The 18531-nt window shown below is 40.8% G+C and overlaps 1 protein-coding gene across 1 annotated transcript; it reads right to left on the bottom strand.

The window, feature by feature from the left end:
- Positions 1-12449: 12449 nt before the first annotated feature.
- On the bottom strand, positions 12450-18267 carry LOC103181576 (type III intermediate filament-like; the record flags this gene model as incomplete). The annotated part of the gene is given in 6 exon segments (NM_001292128.1): positions 12450-12832; positions 13515-13594; positions 14388-14431; positions 15589-15809; positions 17270-17395; positions 18106-18267. Coding segments are annotated over 6 exon segments (669 nt in total), but the record flags the coding sequence as incomplete, so codon positions are not given.
- Positions 18268-18531: the final 264 nt, after the last annotated feature.

Genomic DNA, 18531 nt, shown 5'->3' with positions numbered 1-18531 from the left:
TGTGGAAGTGTGGAAAGGTGGAGCTATAGAATAAGTTCTGATCTAAACATGTGAAATGTTTTATCTTCCAGAGCACAGCTAGAAAATTGCTGCAATGCAAACTTTTATAAGTCAGCACTGTTATAAGTCAGCACGGCACGAGGAGCAAATCTGACTGACGATACAGACCCTAAAAAGAAAATAGCAACAACAACAACAGCAACTTGCACTTATATAGTGTCCTCCACACAGGGTAGCATCTCATAGCGCTTAACAGTGGTGGAGCCTGACTCCGAGCAGTGGGGAGGGGGGCAGTGGCCGAAAGCACGGTTGAACAGGAAAGTTTTCAGACAGGAATTGAAAGAGGTGAGAGAGGGACAATGCGGAGGGAGAGTGTTCCAGTGTTTTGGCGCATAGTGGCTGTAACCACGACCTCTGATGGTGGGGCGGAGCATCCGAGAGACAAGCAAGAGGCCGGTGCCAGTCGAGCGGAGGTGCCGGGTGGTGGATTGGGGAGTGAAGAGGTCGGAGAGGTAGGGAAGTGCCAGGGAGTGAATAGATTTGAACACAAGTGTGAAGATCTTGAAGTCGATCCATTCGGTGATGGGGAGCCAGTAGAGCCTGGCCAGAACTGGTGAGATGTGGGTATGGAGTTTGATCTGGATCAGTATGCAGGCAGCAGAGTTTTCAATGAGCTGGATCTTGTGAATAGTGGAGCTGGGGAGACCGGCGAGAAGTGTTTTGCAGTAATCCAAGCGGGAGGTGACAAACTCATGCATGAGGGTTTTGGCTGCATTGGGGTAAGGTATGGTCGGAGGCATGTAATGTGGCGGAGGTGGAAGAAGGTGGTCCTGGTCAGTGGCCGGATGTGGGGAAGGAAGGACAATTGGGGTTCGAACCGGACACCTAGGTTACAAACTGGTTCAGTGAGTCTGAGGGAGAGCCCAGGGCGGTTGAGGAGTTTAGATCCGCAGCAGTGAAGATGTTGACGGGAGCCAAGGAGTATGGCTTCCGTTTTGTCCATATTCAGCTGCAGGAAGCTTACACTCATCCAGACCTTGATTTCTGCCAGACAAGCTGATAGGACATCGGCGGACTTGGAGTTGGTACTTCAGGAGGCAAAGCAGATTTGTGTGTCACCTGCAGACATGTGGCAGTTTACCCAGTGTATTTGTAGGCTAAAGCAGCAACCAATTTGGAAACTGCAAAGTTCCACAACCAGCCATGAAATGAATGACAAATATTATCTGAATGATTGCTGGCCAGGACACCATGACAAACTACCTTCTCTTTTCAATTAGTATCATGGGATCTTTAACATCCACGTGAACAGGCAGACTACATCTCATAACTTAACGTGTCATCTGAAGGACTGACCTCCAACAATACAGTGTTCCCAACATTGCATTGGAGTGTCATTCTGGACTGATTTCAAAGTCCTGATGTGGGGCTTGTTTAGAGTATGTAATAATAATAATCCTTGCATTTGATATAGCGTGTTATTATGTCTTCGAGATGTCTCAAAGTGCTTCACAGAATATCCTGTAAAGTGAATTGACTGTACATTTTGTGGGCGAAACGCAGCAGCCAATTACGCACAGCAGCATACCACAAACAGTACTGAAGTGACCAATTTCTTTTTTAAAAAGGAATTTTTACCCCTGGAACAGCAATCCACCAATCAACCAGGTTCCTATTTATTGCTAGGTAAACAGAGGAGTTTAGAGTAAGTGGAGTCCTGTAGCTCAGTGGTTAGAGCACTCGCTTTGCAAGCGAGAGACCTGAGTTCAATTCCAGGCAGAGGGCGAAACCTTGGGCAAGTTTCCTTACTTCACACGCCTAATAATAATCCCTCCAAAACCAAAAACAATAATAAATTGGTCATTTTCAATCTACGACTGTTTGTGGGACATTGCTGTGCGCAATTGGCTGCCATGTTCGCCCACAAATATACAGTCAATTCACTTTACAGTGTGTTCTGTGAAGCACTTTGGGACGTCCTCCCGACGTGAAAAGCGTTATATCAAATACAAGGATTATTAAGGAAGTTTGTTCAACATTTTGTCTTGCTGGGAATCAACCCAGGTTTCTCACTTGCAAGGTGAGTTCTCTAACTGCTGAACTACAGGACTCCACAGACTCCACAAATCCTGTGAAGAGCTTTGAGATGTTTTCATGATGTGATAAGGTGCCAAATACAAGTTGTTTTAATTGTATTACCATGAAGTCTTAACTATAAAACAGTGGCCATGGGATAGATCAACATCAATAACAACACAAATTACACTTGTATAGTGTCCTTCATGTTGGAAAGACATACCAGGATGCCGGTCAGAAGAGCAAGCACAGCATGAATGGCCATAACTAAAAGTATTTAAAAAACTCAGCATTAAAGCAATGTGTCTTAACTATAAATTATTTGCAATGTGATACAATGCCATGTAAATCTCAAGGATTAGTATTGTTCTTCTTTTAATTATATTACCAAGATGCTTTATCAACTATATTGTATATCATTGTAACAGCTAAAGTATGAATTAATAGTTAGGTCTTTAGGGAAATGCTTAGGTATGGAATAACATATCTGCTGTTGGATGGTGGGAATGTCAATCCATTGATCACGAGTGATAATGAAGACAATGTGCAATACCAACTGTGCTCTATGAATGGCATCAAAGCACAACTACGCAGTATTGTACAAACTTTACATATAAGGGTGCAACCTAGTGGTACAGCAGTGGAACAGTCACAGTGGTTCAAATAATGATAGGCTTCCACTTAACGTTGCAAACAATTTATAACATCCTTATTTAACAAATTCAATTTGCCACAAAAAACAGACACTGCACTTTACAGAATATCTTGTGAAGTGCTTTCGGAAAAAAAGTACTATAACAAATGTAAGTATTATTGATGATATACAAAATTAATGATCTGAATTATTTAGTGCAATTTTTTAAGCCTCCTATCTGAATAGTACCTGAACTATAAAGTGCAGTGAGGAGTCGAAGAGCCCTAGAAATAGCATTCATAATTTATATTAACAATTGTATATGTAGATAAACAGAGCAGACAATTTGTGCAAAGCAATCTCCCCAAACAGCCATGAAGAAATGGACAATTTCATCTTGAGGATTATTAGCCAAGACACCAGGAGAAACTCCTTTCTCTTTTCAAGTATTGCTACAGGATATATATTGTCTACCTGAACAGGCAGATGGACCTCAGTTTAACATCGCATCTGAAGAACGCTGCTTCCATCAATGCAGTACACTAGAGAATCAACCTGGACTGTGATTTAAAAATGCTGATGTGGCTGGCTTCAAGCACCCTTCCTGACAATCTGTTCCAATCGTAATTACCCTTGGAGTAAGAAAAACTTCCTGATATCTGACCTGAAATTATAACAACACTAAACTTATGTCCCCTCATTCTAATGTCTTGGTGCATCTTCAAGTAATGATCTTTTTCAATCCAATTTAAAATGTTAAACACCTCTATCAGGTTCCCTCTGAGATCTCATCTCTCAAGACTGAAGAGGCCTAGTTTGTCTAATCAATACTCATAACTCATTCCTCGTTCCGTTAACATACAAGATATTTGATGATTTGTGAAGAATTATATAACAGACCTTTCAATTTTTTTTGTTGGTCATCTGGACTGTCTGACACATACAGAAATTCATCAGTATGTTTAATCCTATCTAAACCAAACCATTTTTAAACTTTTTAAGTTGGGGAGGGAGGAGGAGAGACTGTCATATGAAATTCCAGAATGTGGGGGACAAATGATTGAAAGCTCGCCACCAATGGTGGGCGCTGATCACATAGGGTACATGACGCAGGCTGGTGTTTGCTGGGTGAAACGAGTGGCCAGGCAGAGGTAGGGTAGGGTGGAGTGAGGTCATGGTGTCAAATGGTGGCATTTCAATAAGAAAGAGCTTTTGGTTGTAAAATGGGTAGGATGAGAGTCATGGCTGCAACTGTGGAAACTAGAAACAAATATTTTGAAGAAACAATTGTTCATTCATAACTCTGTTGATCAGTTCTCAGGCCAGAAATGTCATTTGCAAGACTGTAGAACTGTAGGAGGTATCTGGAGCCTGAAGATAGGAATATAAATACTACTAGTAATGAGAGAAATAGAAACAATGCTAGTTGTGCTATGTTCACTGTATGAAACCTAGAGACCTCTACATTTGGTAGTTATTTTGAATCAGTCAACTTATTCAACGTTTTCTTATTCAACTAATCAGGATGCATTATACCAATGAAACAACAATGTCCGTCTGCACTTCAAGAAGGATCTAAATAACTGATTGACGTAAAAACCATTCATCAACAATATAACTCAAACCTGACCCCTTGCAATCCTTGCAGAATTGCTTTAACACCTGAAGTCATAAAATCTTCCAATACCTTCTTTCATCCAGACTTCTTGGCTCCAACTTTCATAAAATTATACTGCTGAAAGGTTTTTGCCCTCATTAGCATATACCAAATAACACCTAACCATCAGATCGTGAGACAGGCTTGCATCAAAGTAAGGACATACCACCAATACATGTGGTCCATTTAGAATTAATCAAGGACTCTCTTCACACTTGTCACTTTTGGCCACTAACATCTGCAATTGCCTTAACCTGACCTCATCAGAGGAAATGTTCTACTTTCAAACAACCTGCCCCCTCCCCAAACATGCACACAATGCTCACTCTGGTCAGTTACAAGCTTATCAGACATGATCACTTTGGAAGGCCTTCCCAAGGACTGGTCAGAACAGATCTCCACCACAAGTTTTCATCGTCACCCACAAATCCATCTACACCCTGTGTAGGATACTTGCAAGACATTGACCACACTAGTAATGGTTCAATCAATCAATCATTTACTTAATTCACAATACAATGGTAACAAGAACAGTCAAGTACAGTTATAACAAATCTATAATAAGATAGCTTCATATAGTAGCGACTAACTCAGAGATTGGCAATTGATCATTTTACCTTCTCTGGGAGAAGTGTGGCATTGTCTTTGGCCAACTGTGTCAAAAGGGTGGAGCCAGAAGTTAGTTTACCCATTAGAGTTCGCAACTCGATTATTCAATCATATTCCTGAACTGGTTCATTCAATCACCTTTCCGCACACAGGGTACATCCCTATGTTATGTGCCTTCACCGTGCAGGAATTTGTTTTTTTTCATGTTTCGCCCACAAAATACCCAGTCAATCCACTTTACGGTATACCACGTGAAGCACTTTGAGACATCTCAACAAAATGATAAGTCATGATATCAAATGCAGGGATTATTATTATTTATTATTATTATGATATACCGAGGGTGTAGTGGGATAACTACAAAACGTAGTTATCTTATTTTGACGCCTGAAGACGGAAAATCCTTGGTTATCTTGCGGTAACCAAACTGTTAGGCACCAAATGTTACATCAATCAGGACCATTGTCCCGCTTCCTGGGCAAACTCTGCCCATTCACCCTCATTAGCAATGTTGGACCAAATAATAACACTCCAAGAGGGAGAAACAACCTCTTATTGCCAATATCTGGTAGTGAACTTTTATTCATCTTCCTTCTAGCCTTTCCTTCCACCGAACACCTCCTTATCTCTCAGTTTTTCTCCTAACTTTCTCCTTCACTGACACCCTCTGATCAGCCAACTTGAACATGCTGAAAGTACCTTGCTGCACCATTCCGTCTCACCCCCTCTCTTTCTGTCTTTACGTCCCACCTCAAATCCTACCTCTTCAACTGTGCCCATGGCCTCCCCGTCCTCTTTCCAAATCATTACCCTATGTAAAGGGCGATATATAAATGCACGTTGTCATCTTGATGTTGTAATTATTCTAGTAGATCTGAACTGCACCCTAGCCATCTCCACTTAGAAATTATTGATGTAAAAAATCATGTGGGCATAAAGACATGAATTGTATCACTGTGCGCAAGAGAGATATCGTCTGGTTTGAAAAAAAAGTTATAGATTTGAACTTCATGTTGGGACTTGAGCTCATAAACTAAATTTATGCTCCACTACATTACTGGTGAGTGTTGCATTGTCACAGGTATTGTTCTCAGATGTTATATGAAACCAAGTCCCTGTCTGCCTTGAACATTAGTGATTCTGTGACAATACTGTATTCAAAAGGAGGAGAGTATCATGACCAAAAGTCCACCCAGTGTCCTGACTAAAAGTCCTCCGGATAAATTAATAATTTACTTCATGGCCATTTGTGGGAACTTGCTGTGTGCATATTGGCTGACCAGTTTTCCTACGATTCCACACTCATTGCTCTTGACAGTGATCACCTGGGAAAGTGTTATAGATTTTTTATATTAAATGCAAGGATTATTATGATGATGAATGAATGAATGGTTTGGGCACAATAAATTATATATACAATTTACAGATTAATTGAACCATTTAAAAGGATCAGTCAAGAAAAGAAAGAGAAAAACAATGTTCTGCTGGAAAGCTTTTGGATCATGTGATGTTGTGCTCATGTGAAGTTATATGATCAAAATACAAGTTTGGTGATCATGAACCATACCATTAATATATTAATGTTCAAAGGCAAAGGCTTCAAACATCAATAAAGGCTTTTTGTATCCGTACTTTCAAACAAACCAACACATAAAGGTAATCTTGGAGTAAACCCAACTCTGCTCAAACTTTAAAGATATATGTGAAGGCTGATATATTTGCAATTTTAGATTGAGAATTCGGAGAAGAGTGAAGTTCTTAAATGTGTTTAAATACTGTACTGAAAGCTATAAGGCACACCATGAAATGCAAGGTTTGAATAAATAACTTCTGTGGCATTACAAATGGTTGTGATGTTAATAAAGTACACTTGAAATGAAAAGTTGGCACAAAGATAGTCTGTTCTGTTTCACAAAGTCAGTCTGGTTCAGTTGGTAAAAAAATCTGACCTCTGGGTTCAGATCCTGTTCGGGACTTTGAGTTCATGATTCATTGCTGACATTATGGAATGGGAGCACTACATTGTTGAAGGAGTCATCCTTCAGGTGAGACTTAACAGTACTGTGGGGCCCTGTAGCATATTGGTTAGAGCTCTTCCTTTGCAAGTGAGAGGACCAAGGTTCGATTCCCTTGAATTGTTAGGCACGTTTCCTTACTCCTACTTACTCCTAGCAGTAAGTAGGAACCCAGTTGTTAGTTATAATAATAATAATAATCCTTGCATTTGATATAACGCTTTTCATATTTTTTCAACATCTCAAAGCGTTTCACAGAATAGACTATAAAGTGAATTGACCATATATTTGTGGGCGAAACATGGCAGCCAATTGCGCACAATTGCACAATTAGTTGATTGGCAGATCGCTTTTCCAGGGATAATAATCCCCTCAAAAAATATATAATCATTTGTTCACTCAATCCTCATAACTGTTTGGGACACTGCTATGCGCAATTGGCTGCCACGTTTCTTCAACAAAATATACAGTCAATTCACTTTCCAATATATTCTGTGAAGAGCTTTGAAGTGTCTCAAAGACGTGATAAAGCTCTATATCAAATGCACGGATTATTGTTATTCAGTATATGGAATAGCAATGTAGATAAGAAAGAAATATAAAACCTGGATAGGATATTCTTTATGCAAATTGCATCCTGAACTGTCAAAGGAACACAGGAATATACAGGAATGGTTTGGACCATTAAGCCAACACTAAAAAACATATTTATTACTTAACCAGCTGTCCACATTGCAGCTACGCTTGCAACCAATGGATCCAATATGGAATGTAGATTCACACAGACAGACATTTCATCTTTATCTATACTTATCTGGGAGGACTCCTTTTGGGAGGACTCTTATCAAAGCTACGTAACCGAAAGGGTTTACTGTATGATGCTGCAGGTCCTCAAGTTATTACAAGGCTTCCATGTAGATGACATTTGCAGTTTTTACTCTTTTGGCAAGGATGTACAGGTTTTGAGATGAATCCACACGTGAGCATCCAACATAGAACTGTGCATGGGAAAAGCAGGGTGTATTCAAGAAAAGGCCAGTAACCTTTAAGGTCTGCCCTGGGCCTTGTTAATTGACATGTCAAAGCACATTTGAAGGCGGAATTGGAGCCTTTTTAACTCAAACAGGCAGTCATTTGGGAGCAGTGGGATGCGAGGAATGAATACATCTTCCCATTTGAACTGACTAGTCAGAATAGTTGCTTCTATAACATGTAACATAAACTGCTTTACCACCAACTTTCTGCCATACATAGCTTTGGTGCATATAGATTCCTCAGCAGTATTATTATGCATCCAAGCTTTAGGATGAGTTTGTGTGGAGGCATACCGGATGGTTATAAAGAGTTTAAAAACTCAGTTGGGTAGTTGACAGCACTTTTAATGTCAGGAACAGTATCTTTGGACTTGTACACAGTTTCTCGGCCAGGGATACCATTGAGTAGCTGGGAATTGATCTTGCTAGCAGATTCATTTTTTGGAGCAAGGATTGCTCATTGACACAACCACTTATGATTTGTGTAGTTATGGCTGAGGTTCAGGAAAGCTTTGTTTTTGAGCTCTTTTATATCTTGCACAATGATCCCACAACCTTCAGAGATCTGAATTTGGCCAACTGTTGGATCCTCTGGAATTTTGCCATCCTGAATTTCCAGAAGGAGGTCAGCATATGTCCCAGCTGAGGTTCATCTTCTCTACAAATGCCCACAGCCTGGAAGCCTTAAGGCTGTCATTGAGTTCATCAGCAAGGATTGACAGATCCTCTATGACACATAGTGCCTGGCAGAAGTCTCCCGACAAAATAAGTATCATTCCTCCCATCGTCTGGATTTTTTTCCTGATGCCCTGAAGTGTCCTGTCCAGAGCCCCAAAGGCATGCTTGTGCGACATCCCTTACAATGGTTTTCCAGCCCTTGGCTGCAGCTATACCCTTCTTGATATTGCACACTGGTTCCTCTGTATGAGAAAGTTTCAATGGCAGCTTGAAGGCAGAAAGAGCTGTTCTGCCACCTGTAAGTAGAGTTTCTGCAATATCAGAGGATGCAACAGCAAGTGCAATTTGGCCCCTGGACCAAATGTTGGCCAAGATGAGATTGATGAGGTATATTTTTCTTGTACCACCAGGTGCATCAAGAAAGCTAATGCCTCCTTCATTGTGGTAAACTTTGTGAAGGATACTGTGATATGCCAGCTTGATCTTCTGTCACGGTGGATTCTCTCTCCTGGACACAGTGTCGCATTTCATCTTTTTTATAGTTGAGTTCCTGGCAAATTTCCCTGGGCAAGGAAGGTGACATATTCTGTTCTGTGAGTAGAGGGCAGACCATACTGTGGCAATGCCTTTCCCCCAATGCCATTAGCTTGTCTTCTAGGTATATGAAGGCCTGGTTGAAGATGTAGTCTGGTTTGTGGATTTGCACTGCGTAGCTGATGGAAAATGTCTTCTGACGTGCTTTCTTTGTGGTTATTCCACAGCTGTGTTGGATTAGAGAGACCACAAGTGTGCAGCACGATGGCAAACAAATCCTTCAGTCTGATGGTAGACCGTGGTTCCAGTGGGTATTGTCTTCTAGGATACCCCTGAGGTGGCATGCTTCTCGGATCATATCGCAGACTTTGCCATCGAAGGTGGTAAGATCCTTATAGCTTGTTGGGCCTCTCACAGTGTGCAACAAAAGCCTTAGGAAGTAGGATTCAAAGTTGTTTGGATACACTGTGTACACTCTGCCAAGTCGATAGCCTTCAACAGGAGTACCTCAAACTCTTCGCTTCCACTTCTTGGTCTGGGAGTTCCATGTGAAATCCTTTGGGACCTCACAGTAGAGAAGGATTCTTGCAAACTCATCCTGTTGGTATAGTTGAAAGAATGCAGTTAGCGTGGTTTTAGGAAGTTCAAGTGAATGTTCAGTAAAAAACACGCTTTGGCCAATTTCAACGTGATACTGAATGTGTTGGATCACTGGATGGCATTCATATATGTGGAAGCCCAAAGTTCTCCAGATTGCTTCATTCGTGCTCACGTATTGGTCCATCTAGTATTGTTACCACGTATCTTTGGGCTTCCTCCCTCTCGAGTCAAAACATAGCCATGTCGTATCCCTTGTTCGCATATTTGATGCTCTTATCAGAGCTGAAAAACTCAACATTGAACTGAGCCTTGAAGAGCCGAGATAAGGATTGTATAGGACAACCCAACGGTTGTCTTCTTCCACCTGCTGTTTGTTAGTACTGCATGGAATCTACCACCTCCAGTTGACCTCTACCTTGTACAAAAGATACCCATCATGACCTGTTTGGGTCTCCTGTACGAAGCTCCTTGGATAATGCTTTGAGCAGGCCCATCTTCTATGCAGAGAGATTTTCTGTTAAATTGTCTATATGGGCCATGAATCATGTATTTCTTTATGATTTCAAAGAGCATAGCGACTCGGTTAAGGCATATTTTTTCGATGAGCCAAAGAATATGTGCATGAGGAAGACCACGCTTTTGCCACTCAATGGTGTAGAGGTAGCAATGGACTTCGCCAAAGACATGATTTTGGGTGCTTAACTCCATTAGTTTAAGAACTTTAAGATGGAAAACCCTGGCTGTGAGATCATGGCAGACCTGTGTCTTCTGTCCAGGCAACAGTTCCTGCTTGATCTTCTCCCAATTACAAGAGTTCCATGTGAAATACTTGTCGCATCTCTTGTTCTTTCTCTATTATGAAGTCCCAAAGTATTTCGCATGGAACTAATGTGATGAAAAGGTCAGGTTGACTGTACGCTCACACAGCACAATGCATTCTGAGTTCTTTCGAGCATAAGCCACGGCCCCTCAGTGAAACTGGATGGCAAGATAACCAGTTGACCTACCATTGCTGGTATCAACATAATGTATAACTGCATCGTGCAAATGAATGTACTCCTCAGCCCTGAGTTTCTTCTGGTTCAAGCAGGAAAAAAAGGGAGTCAATCTTGGCATAAATGTCTATGACGAATTGATGCTTGAGGTCTTTTGTACGCAGAAGGATGTTGTAATCGCCTTCACGTTGCATCAACCTGTGCGTATAAAGAGCCATAGCAGACACCTTTTGTTTGCCGTATCTGGAAATGGTAGTCATCTTCATCAAGTGGGAAGAATGGATACTGAAAGGCATTGTATGCCCTGTTAGTCTCACACACTCATTTGAGTTTGTTGTCAAGTTGCTGCAATACAATGTCCTGCTTACCATGTTCTGCACCCACCATCAGGATAGCTACTTTGTCAGTAGTTTGTGCATTGTACCATCGCTCATGCTGGCTTGCAGGTGTCGATAGATTTTTAAAAACTAAAGGGAACAAGTGATATGGGGATAGGGCTGGTAAATGGAATTAGAAGATCAGCCATGATCTTATTAAATATGAGGGCAGGCTTGAGGGGCGAATGACCTGCTCCTGTTCTTATTTCATATGTTCTTAATTTCCTCCCAGTCAAGCAGGATTCTTTGTGTACAATGTTTAGATGTGATCTGATTAAAGTGTTTTAAGATAATGAAGTGAATTGACAGGCCAACTAGTGGACAACTGCTTGCTATGGTGTACAAATCCAAAATAATGGTACTTGATTTTAGAATTAAGAGCCAAACCAGTTAAAAATGAAATCAACCATTTCTTCACCCAGGTTGTGAAATGTGGGATAATGTACTGCTCCAGATGACAAATGGGAAGAATCAATTGGGTTGTTTAAAAAGGAGAAAGGTAGATCCCATGACATATTAAAAGGTATGGAGAAAATAATCATCCTAATAATCCTTGCATTTAACCCAGTACCTTGGGACATCCTTCTGAAGTGAAAGGCGCCATACAAATGTAATTTGTTGCTATCACATCATTGAGACGTCTCAAAGGGCCTCACAGAATATATTATAAATTGGATTGACTGTATTTTGTGGGTGAAATGTAGCACAGTTGCACAGCAGTGTCCCACAAACAGTTATTGATTGAGTGATCAAATTTGTTTTGAGGGATTACCCCCAGAATGTGATCTGCCGATTGACTTTCAGCCGGGTTCCTACTTCTGCTAGGTAAACAGAAGTGTGTGGAGTAAGAAAGAACTTACCTAAGGTTTTGCTCCACCCAGGAATTGAACCCAGGTCCTCTCGCTTGCAATCCAAGTACTCCAACTACTATGCTACAGGAGTCCCATGTCCTGGAGAGGTGTAAAAAGGCAGGGAAACTGAATTAAAAGATCTTCCATGATCTAACAAATTGGTGGAACAGGTTGAATGGCCTCTTTCTGCTACTAACAAAAGGTCATTATGATCAAAAGAGCTTTCCAGGCAGATTTGTCAGCACACCATATAACACAAGCAAGTGGGACAGTGGCCTCAGAATCACTAGAATGTCAGCAGCATTCTCAGAAAAATCTTCATTTATAGCACCTTAGCATGTTACAATGTGTACGTGGAACTCGAAAAAAACGAATGCAAGCATTGTTCAAAGTTTCATTGAATTTTTATTTAAGCATGACAGCTTGCTTACACATAATTGTTGTGAGGGGGAAAAAAGCTATTTAAGACTTGGATCTGTAAATAAAAATTCAAAATGATGAATTAAGTATTACTATTTATCATTGTGAGACTGTAAACTTAGTGACTCTTTCTGTAAAGCCATTTAGTGGGCTTCTGCAGATCTATCCAAGCCTACAATGCAACTTTACTGAAAGTTGCACTCTTCAGTTAAATGCAGAAAGGCACTTGAAAGCCAACACTTCTTGGTGGTTAAAAGGCAGAGGGACATTCAGCTTCTATGCGTAGAAGAAACTTTGTCGAAATTTTTCAGTAAGCTTAGTCTTCAATTCTCTGGGTAGTTTCACTGAGCACCTTCAAATATAAAAAGAAATTGTTCAATGTAATTTTTCCATCAATGTATAAAATAGATGCATGCAGCACATGATTTCTTTGTCAATTTTCTCAAGTCCTCCTCTCCTAAAGCCAGATGCCATGAGAAACCCTCTGGTCCCTTTCAAACAGCCATTTATCATGTGTAAAATTAAAAGATTTGGTGGATTCTTCAAACGTGGAAGACATTAGAGCCAAATAGATGTGGGGCAGAGCAGAGAATTTTTTAAAATCTGTATCTGACCAGGTCTTAAGCTCAGAGTGCTTCCTATGGACACTGACAATAGTCACACAAACTTTCCAAAAAGATTTAATTACACAACAGCAGCTTGCATTTATATAGTGCCCCTGATGCAGGGCAGAGGCCCAAAGTCCTCAACAGTGGCAGAGCATGACACCGAGCTGGGGGGAGATGACCATAAGCATTGTCAAAGAGGAAGGTCTTCAGGTGTGGGAGCAAAACAGTTTTCAGGAGTGGGAGCATAACTGAATTTCCCTTTCATAGCCTGAGCATCAAAGAAAAGGGTATCACCCCTATTAGAAAGAGTACAAGGCTAAAGAGGCCAATTTGAACTTGTACGGAATGCTGGTCAGGCCACAGTTAAAATAATATGGTCTTTGGGAGACATTAAGTTTTTTTTAATTTACAGAATCAGATACTTACATCTCCATCTTGTGTCTCAAATGTTTTGATCGTAATTCTTTTCTTGGATTCCAACATGGGCTGGTGCTCATAGGTGGAGTCTGTAAAACAAAACAAGTATAAAATGGAATCAACAGCATTTCGTTGAATGAACTATCTAACCTTTTGGATAGGTCATCTGATTCAGCATCAGAAAGGTTCTGAATTTAAATCCAATTAGGAATACTCAGCCCTAAAATCTTTCAAGGTTGTTAAAATGGATGCATGCCGGGGTCGGGGGGAGGGTAATAACTCCTCAGGGTTAAACTTTCTCCAGGAGATAATGACTTATCAAATCAAGCAGATCTATAATAATTCAAGGCCAACTAACTGATTCATCAAACAAGAGCTAGTGGCCATAGAACCACAGAATTCAGTGACATAGTAGGCAGGATGGTAGTTGATCCTCCACTAAAGACATCGATCCTAATCCCCAATTCCCTGCTTTTTCTCCAAATCTTCCTCTTAAGTGTTAAAAAATTAATGAATTAATTAGTGTTTATCTTATTCCTGTGTAAAGGCTGCAATCGACTTTGTATCACACAAGTGACGTGCCAGGCGTGGCTTCAACATTTTAGCAAGTCTATAGAGGAAAAGTTCCTCTAAACCTTAGCCACCATACTCCTAGTTGTAATCTCATCTACATGTCTTGTACATTTTATTGTGGTTAACTAATTTTAATCTAGTGAAGGAGCGCTTAAATACTTTTCCATTGGCCAAGAATATTACAGGACACTTAAACTAATAGAAAAAGGAGCCAATTTATTAATCCTTACATTTGGTCTAAGTATGGACTTATCCCTGTGCTCATAAAAGGACACGATTTATGTGCTCATAAAAGGAAAAAACACCTACCATGAAAGGATAGAGAACTAAAGCTTGGGATGGGTCCAGCAATCCTGTAAAGAAAAATATGACTTTTATTTCAACGTTCCCCATTTACTGATATAAAGTGTGTGCATTTCTGCATAACATCCAATAGTAATTCAGATCAATGGTCATTTTTTTTTAAAAAAAGGACAATTCTCTTCCTTGACAAAGTACTGTTTACTTCCCCTTGCTTCTCCCTTCTAAAACAGATGAATTTCTCCATCCATATGGTCCATTCCAAGTAGTGGTCAAGTTAGAAACAAATGAACCTTACACCTCCAGATAATAATGTCAAGAGTTAGGTGGTAAAATGATTCATATGAACGGGATTTGGATCAATAGTTATAGAAATGTATCACTGTATCAATGACTAGTCTCAGTAGTCTCAATAATATAAAGCTAAATACAAAGATGTGTATCTGGATTACCTAAACCATTAATGGTATTCACTTTATCATAGGAAAAAGTTTTGTTTTAAAACCTTCGATGTTTAAGTGAAAAAAACAAAAAAAAAAACTGCTTTCTCCAACTAAACAGGTAAAAATTGAGGCTGCTATTTCGCTCCAGTCCAGTCAGTGCCTCCTCACTTCAGGGGCTGACCATATCAACTGCCTCAGTTGCTCCCTACAAATCACGGGAGTCCATTTTGAACTTAGGGTTTTGTTTGCTCTCAACTCTCCTTCAAACCTTTCATCTAGACTCTGACAAAGTCCACTCCACATCTGCATCACTACCTCATCCCCAAATAGCCTCAAGTCTCATCCACACCTCTGTCATCTCCAGAATCGATTTTTTCTGCTCATCAGTCTCCCCAGCTCCACATTTTGGAAATTCCAAACATTTGCTGCTTGTGTTCTCTTTAATATCAGGTTTTGCAAGCCCATCATTCCCATCTTCACCTGGCTGCATTGGCTTCCAGTGGATCACTTTAAGACTCTTGTCCTCATCTGCCCTACTCCCCTGGTCACTTCACTAACTCCAACCTGCTCTGTGCCCACTGCTGCTCTGTCCCACATCAGCAGGCAAGCCTTCAGCCACTTTATCCCTATTCTCTTAAAATCTCTCCCGAAATCCTTTCACCTCACACCTTCCCTCTTGACTTTCAAATCTTGGTTTTCAAACGAAGATCTTTCACCACCCCCCCCCACCCCAGTTCAAGCGCACAGAAATCACACAAATCTTGCACCTGGTTTCCTCTCCCTCCAGAAGCTTCCTGTAGGTTGCAATCTCAATATCTAGGGCCATCTTTACATTCAATAGGTCCTGATATTCTTGCAAGTGACGGGACATCTCATCCTTCAAATTATGGATGTCTTCTTCAAGCTGACTGATGTTGTCCTGGTAGTTGTTTGCCTCCATGGAAAATCGTTCCTCCATTTCCCGCATTTGGTGCTCAAGAGATTCATTCTGTTTTAAAGCAAATAATTACATTTGTTGTTAATTTTCTTTCCTCTGTTTCCCTACTTCATGCATTCCAGCAGCAGCTGTATGTGTAGGGAGGATTTTCATAATATCTTGGGCTGTGACTGATTCTAATGATATTGAAAGCATTAGATATACAGGAGACATTATTCATATATTCTAGAAAATAATCTTGTAGGAGTTTACCTATTCTTCATTGGGAGAAGAAATTCCCATTGCCAAGTCTCACACTAAAGAGAGCTAGAATGCATACAGCTGACAGGTTAGGGGAAGAGTCAATCAAAGTATAATGAACAGGGGATAGAAATTCTGCCTGGGTCTTGACTTTTTCTTAAGCATTTTAAGGTGTGAAGTTGGACAATTCTTAAATCTAGTCTTCATTGGAGGTAATTTTGCAATTTTAAAATGATCCACAGAAAACTGTCTTCAAACATAAAATAGAATTGTCCAAAAAGTTCATGTTCTACAAACCTTAAGAAAAAAGGTCTAAGGCTAAACTGATGGGGATATTTCACTCAATAATTGTAATACACAAATCACTGAGAGCAATTAAAAATTGTTCAAGAAACAGGAGATTTTATGTAAAATGCAAGGATTTTGATTACTTGAATTTTCTGCAGTTGAATGTTGGCAAGATGGAAACCAAACTCTTCAGTTCCTGTCAACATCTTCACTCCTGCAGGCCTGAACACAACTTCCCCGGGCTCTCCCTCAGACTCTCCGAACCCATGCACAACTTGAATGTCAATTTCTATCCCCATGTTTCCTTTCTACCCCACATCCATTCCCTGACCAGGACCGCTTTATTCCAACTCCACCACATTGCTCACCTCTATCCATACCTCACAACCGATGCAGCTAAAATCTTTGTCCACACCTTAGTCACTTCCTGACTGGACTATTCTAATGCCCTCCTCGCTGGCTTCCCCAGCTCCACCATACACAAAATCTAATTAATTTAAAACTCCACTGACTGGATACTCACCCTCACGAATCTCCGTACCCTTATCACACCAGTCCTTGCCAGGCTTCACTGATCAATCTCAAGATCCTCTCACTTGTTTTCAAATCACTTCATTCCCTCACACCTCGCTGCCTATCTGACCTGCTTACCCCCCACTCCACCATCCGCTGCCTCCACTTGGCTGGCTCTGGCCTCCTAATTGTCCCTCGTACCCTCCGTTCCATCACCGGTGGCCATGCCTTCAGCCACTATGTCCCCAAATTCTGGAACTCTCTCCATCAATTCCTCTGCCTTGCCCCCTCCCTCCCCACCTTCAAATCCCATCTAAAGACCTTCCTTTTTGATTGTGCTAACGGTCATCTCCCACTTCCTCTCCGCTGGTTCGTTGTCAGACTCCACCACTATCAAGTGCTCTGGGGCTCTATCCCACATGAAGGCTGCTATATAAATGCAAATCGTCGTCGTTGTTGAGACAACTTACCGTTCCCCGAAGTCCATTAATTTCACTGGTCAGTGCCTGGACTTGTCTACGTGACTCAGAATTCTCTTGTTTTGACAGACGCAAGGCATCATTGTTGCGAGAAGCAGAATCAGTAAGATCAGTCAACTGTTTCAAAAGAAGGATTTCAATGAGTGCTTGAAAAATTTCTATGACACATAAAGACAGCATCCCAAAGCATTTATTGTAGATCCCCCCCCCCCCCCCGATGGTCAGGTTAACAAAACAAATTCTCAATGTGAAAGTCCCAGATTCAATCAGGGTCAGGACACGTAGAATTCTCCACTCTTCAAAATGTGCGCACAATGCTTTAAAGGGTACCTCCATTTTACATCTCATTCTAAAAACAACAACTCCCAACAATGCACCACTCAGACAGTACTGCTCTGCAATTTCTCCCTGGATTATGAGGTCAGGTCCAGACATGGATCTCTAATACGCAACCTCCTGACCTAGTAACAAGCATGTTACTAGTTGACACAGGAGAGACATAGTGGGCGACACTGGTGGGTTAGGAGTCAGAATGGGTATGTATAAGTTGGAATACACAAGGTTTGAGTGTTCAGCTTGCAGGTTGGGACACATTGCAGGAGTGGACACTGTTTTTATGGAGGAGACTGAAAAAAATAGCAAGGAAAATACAAGTCAGCAATTGGCATGAGCTACTATAATAGGACTTAACTTGGACCAATGACTGCCTGGAATTCAAAGTATGTTCTGAATGATCCCTGATCTTTTAACATTTTTGTTTTCAGTCAAGCTACCTCAAGATATTCTGCAAATGTGCTCAAAAATGAGAAAGAAATATCATAGTTCACCTTGGACTTGTACCAATCCTCGGTTTCCACCATGTTCTTAGCAGCAAGGTTTTCAAACTCAGATCGAACTTCACGCAGAGCTGCAGTGAGGTCAGGTTTAATCACATCCATCTCAATCTGCACATGCTGACTCTGGAGCTGAGCCTGCAGTTCATTAATTTCCTGAGGAAATGGGTAAATTCAGGTAAATTTGAGTGTCATACTATCCAAACAGCCCCTGTTCTCCTACGTAAGGAATTTTAAACAAGAGTACAATACATTTTACAATTACAGCATATAACACGAGGGGATTTCTGATATTGCAACTCATAAAATATGAAAGCTTTATTCTCCATCTATTTCACATTACTAATAATAATCCTTAAATTTGAGTAGAACACTTTTCACGTCAGGAGGAAGTCTCAAAGTGCTTCACCCATGGCTGTC

Source organism: Callorhinchus milii, unplaced genomic scaffold (genome assembly GCF_018977255.1).
Source record: "Callorhinchus milii isolate IMCB2004 unplaced genomic scaffold, IMCB_Cmil_1.0 Scaffold2, whole genome shotgun sequence".
Taxonomy (NCBI): domain Eukaryota; kingdom Metazoa; phylum Chordata; class Chondrichthyes; order Chimaeriformes; family Callorhinchidae; genus Callorhinchus; species Callorhinchus milii.
This window is presented reverse-complemented; position numbering and strand designations above follow the sequence as displayed.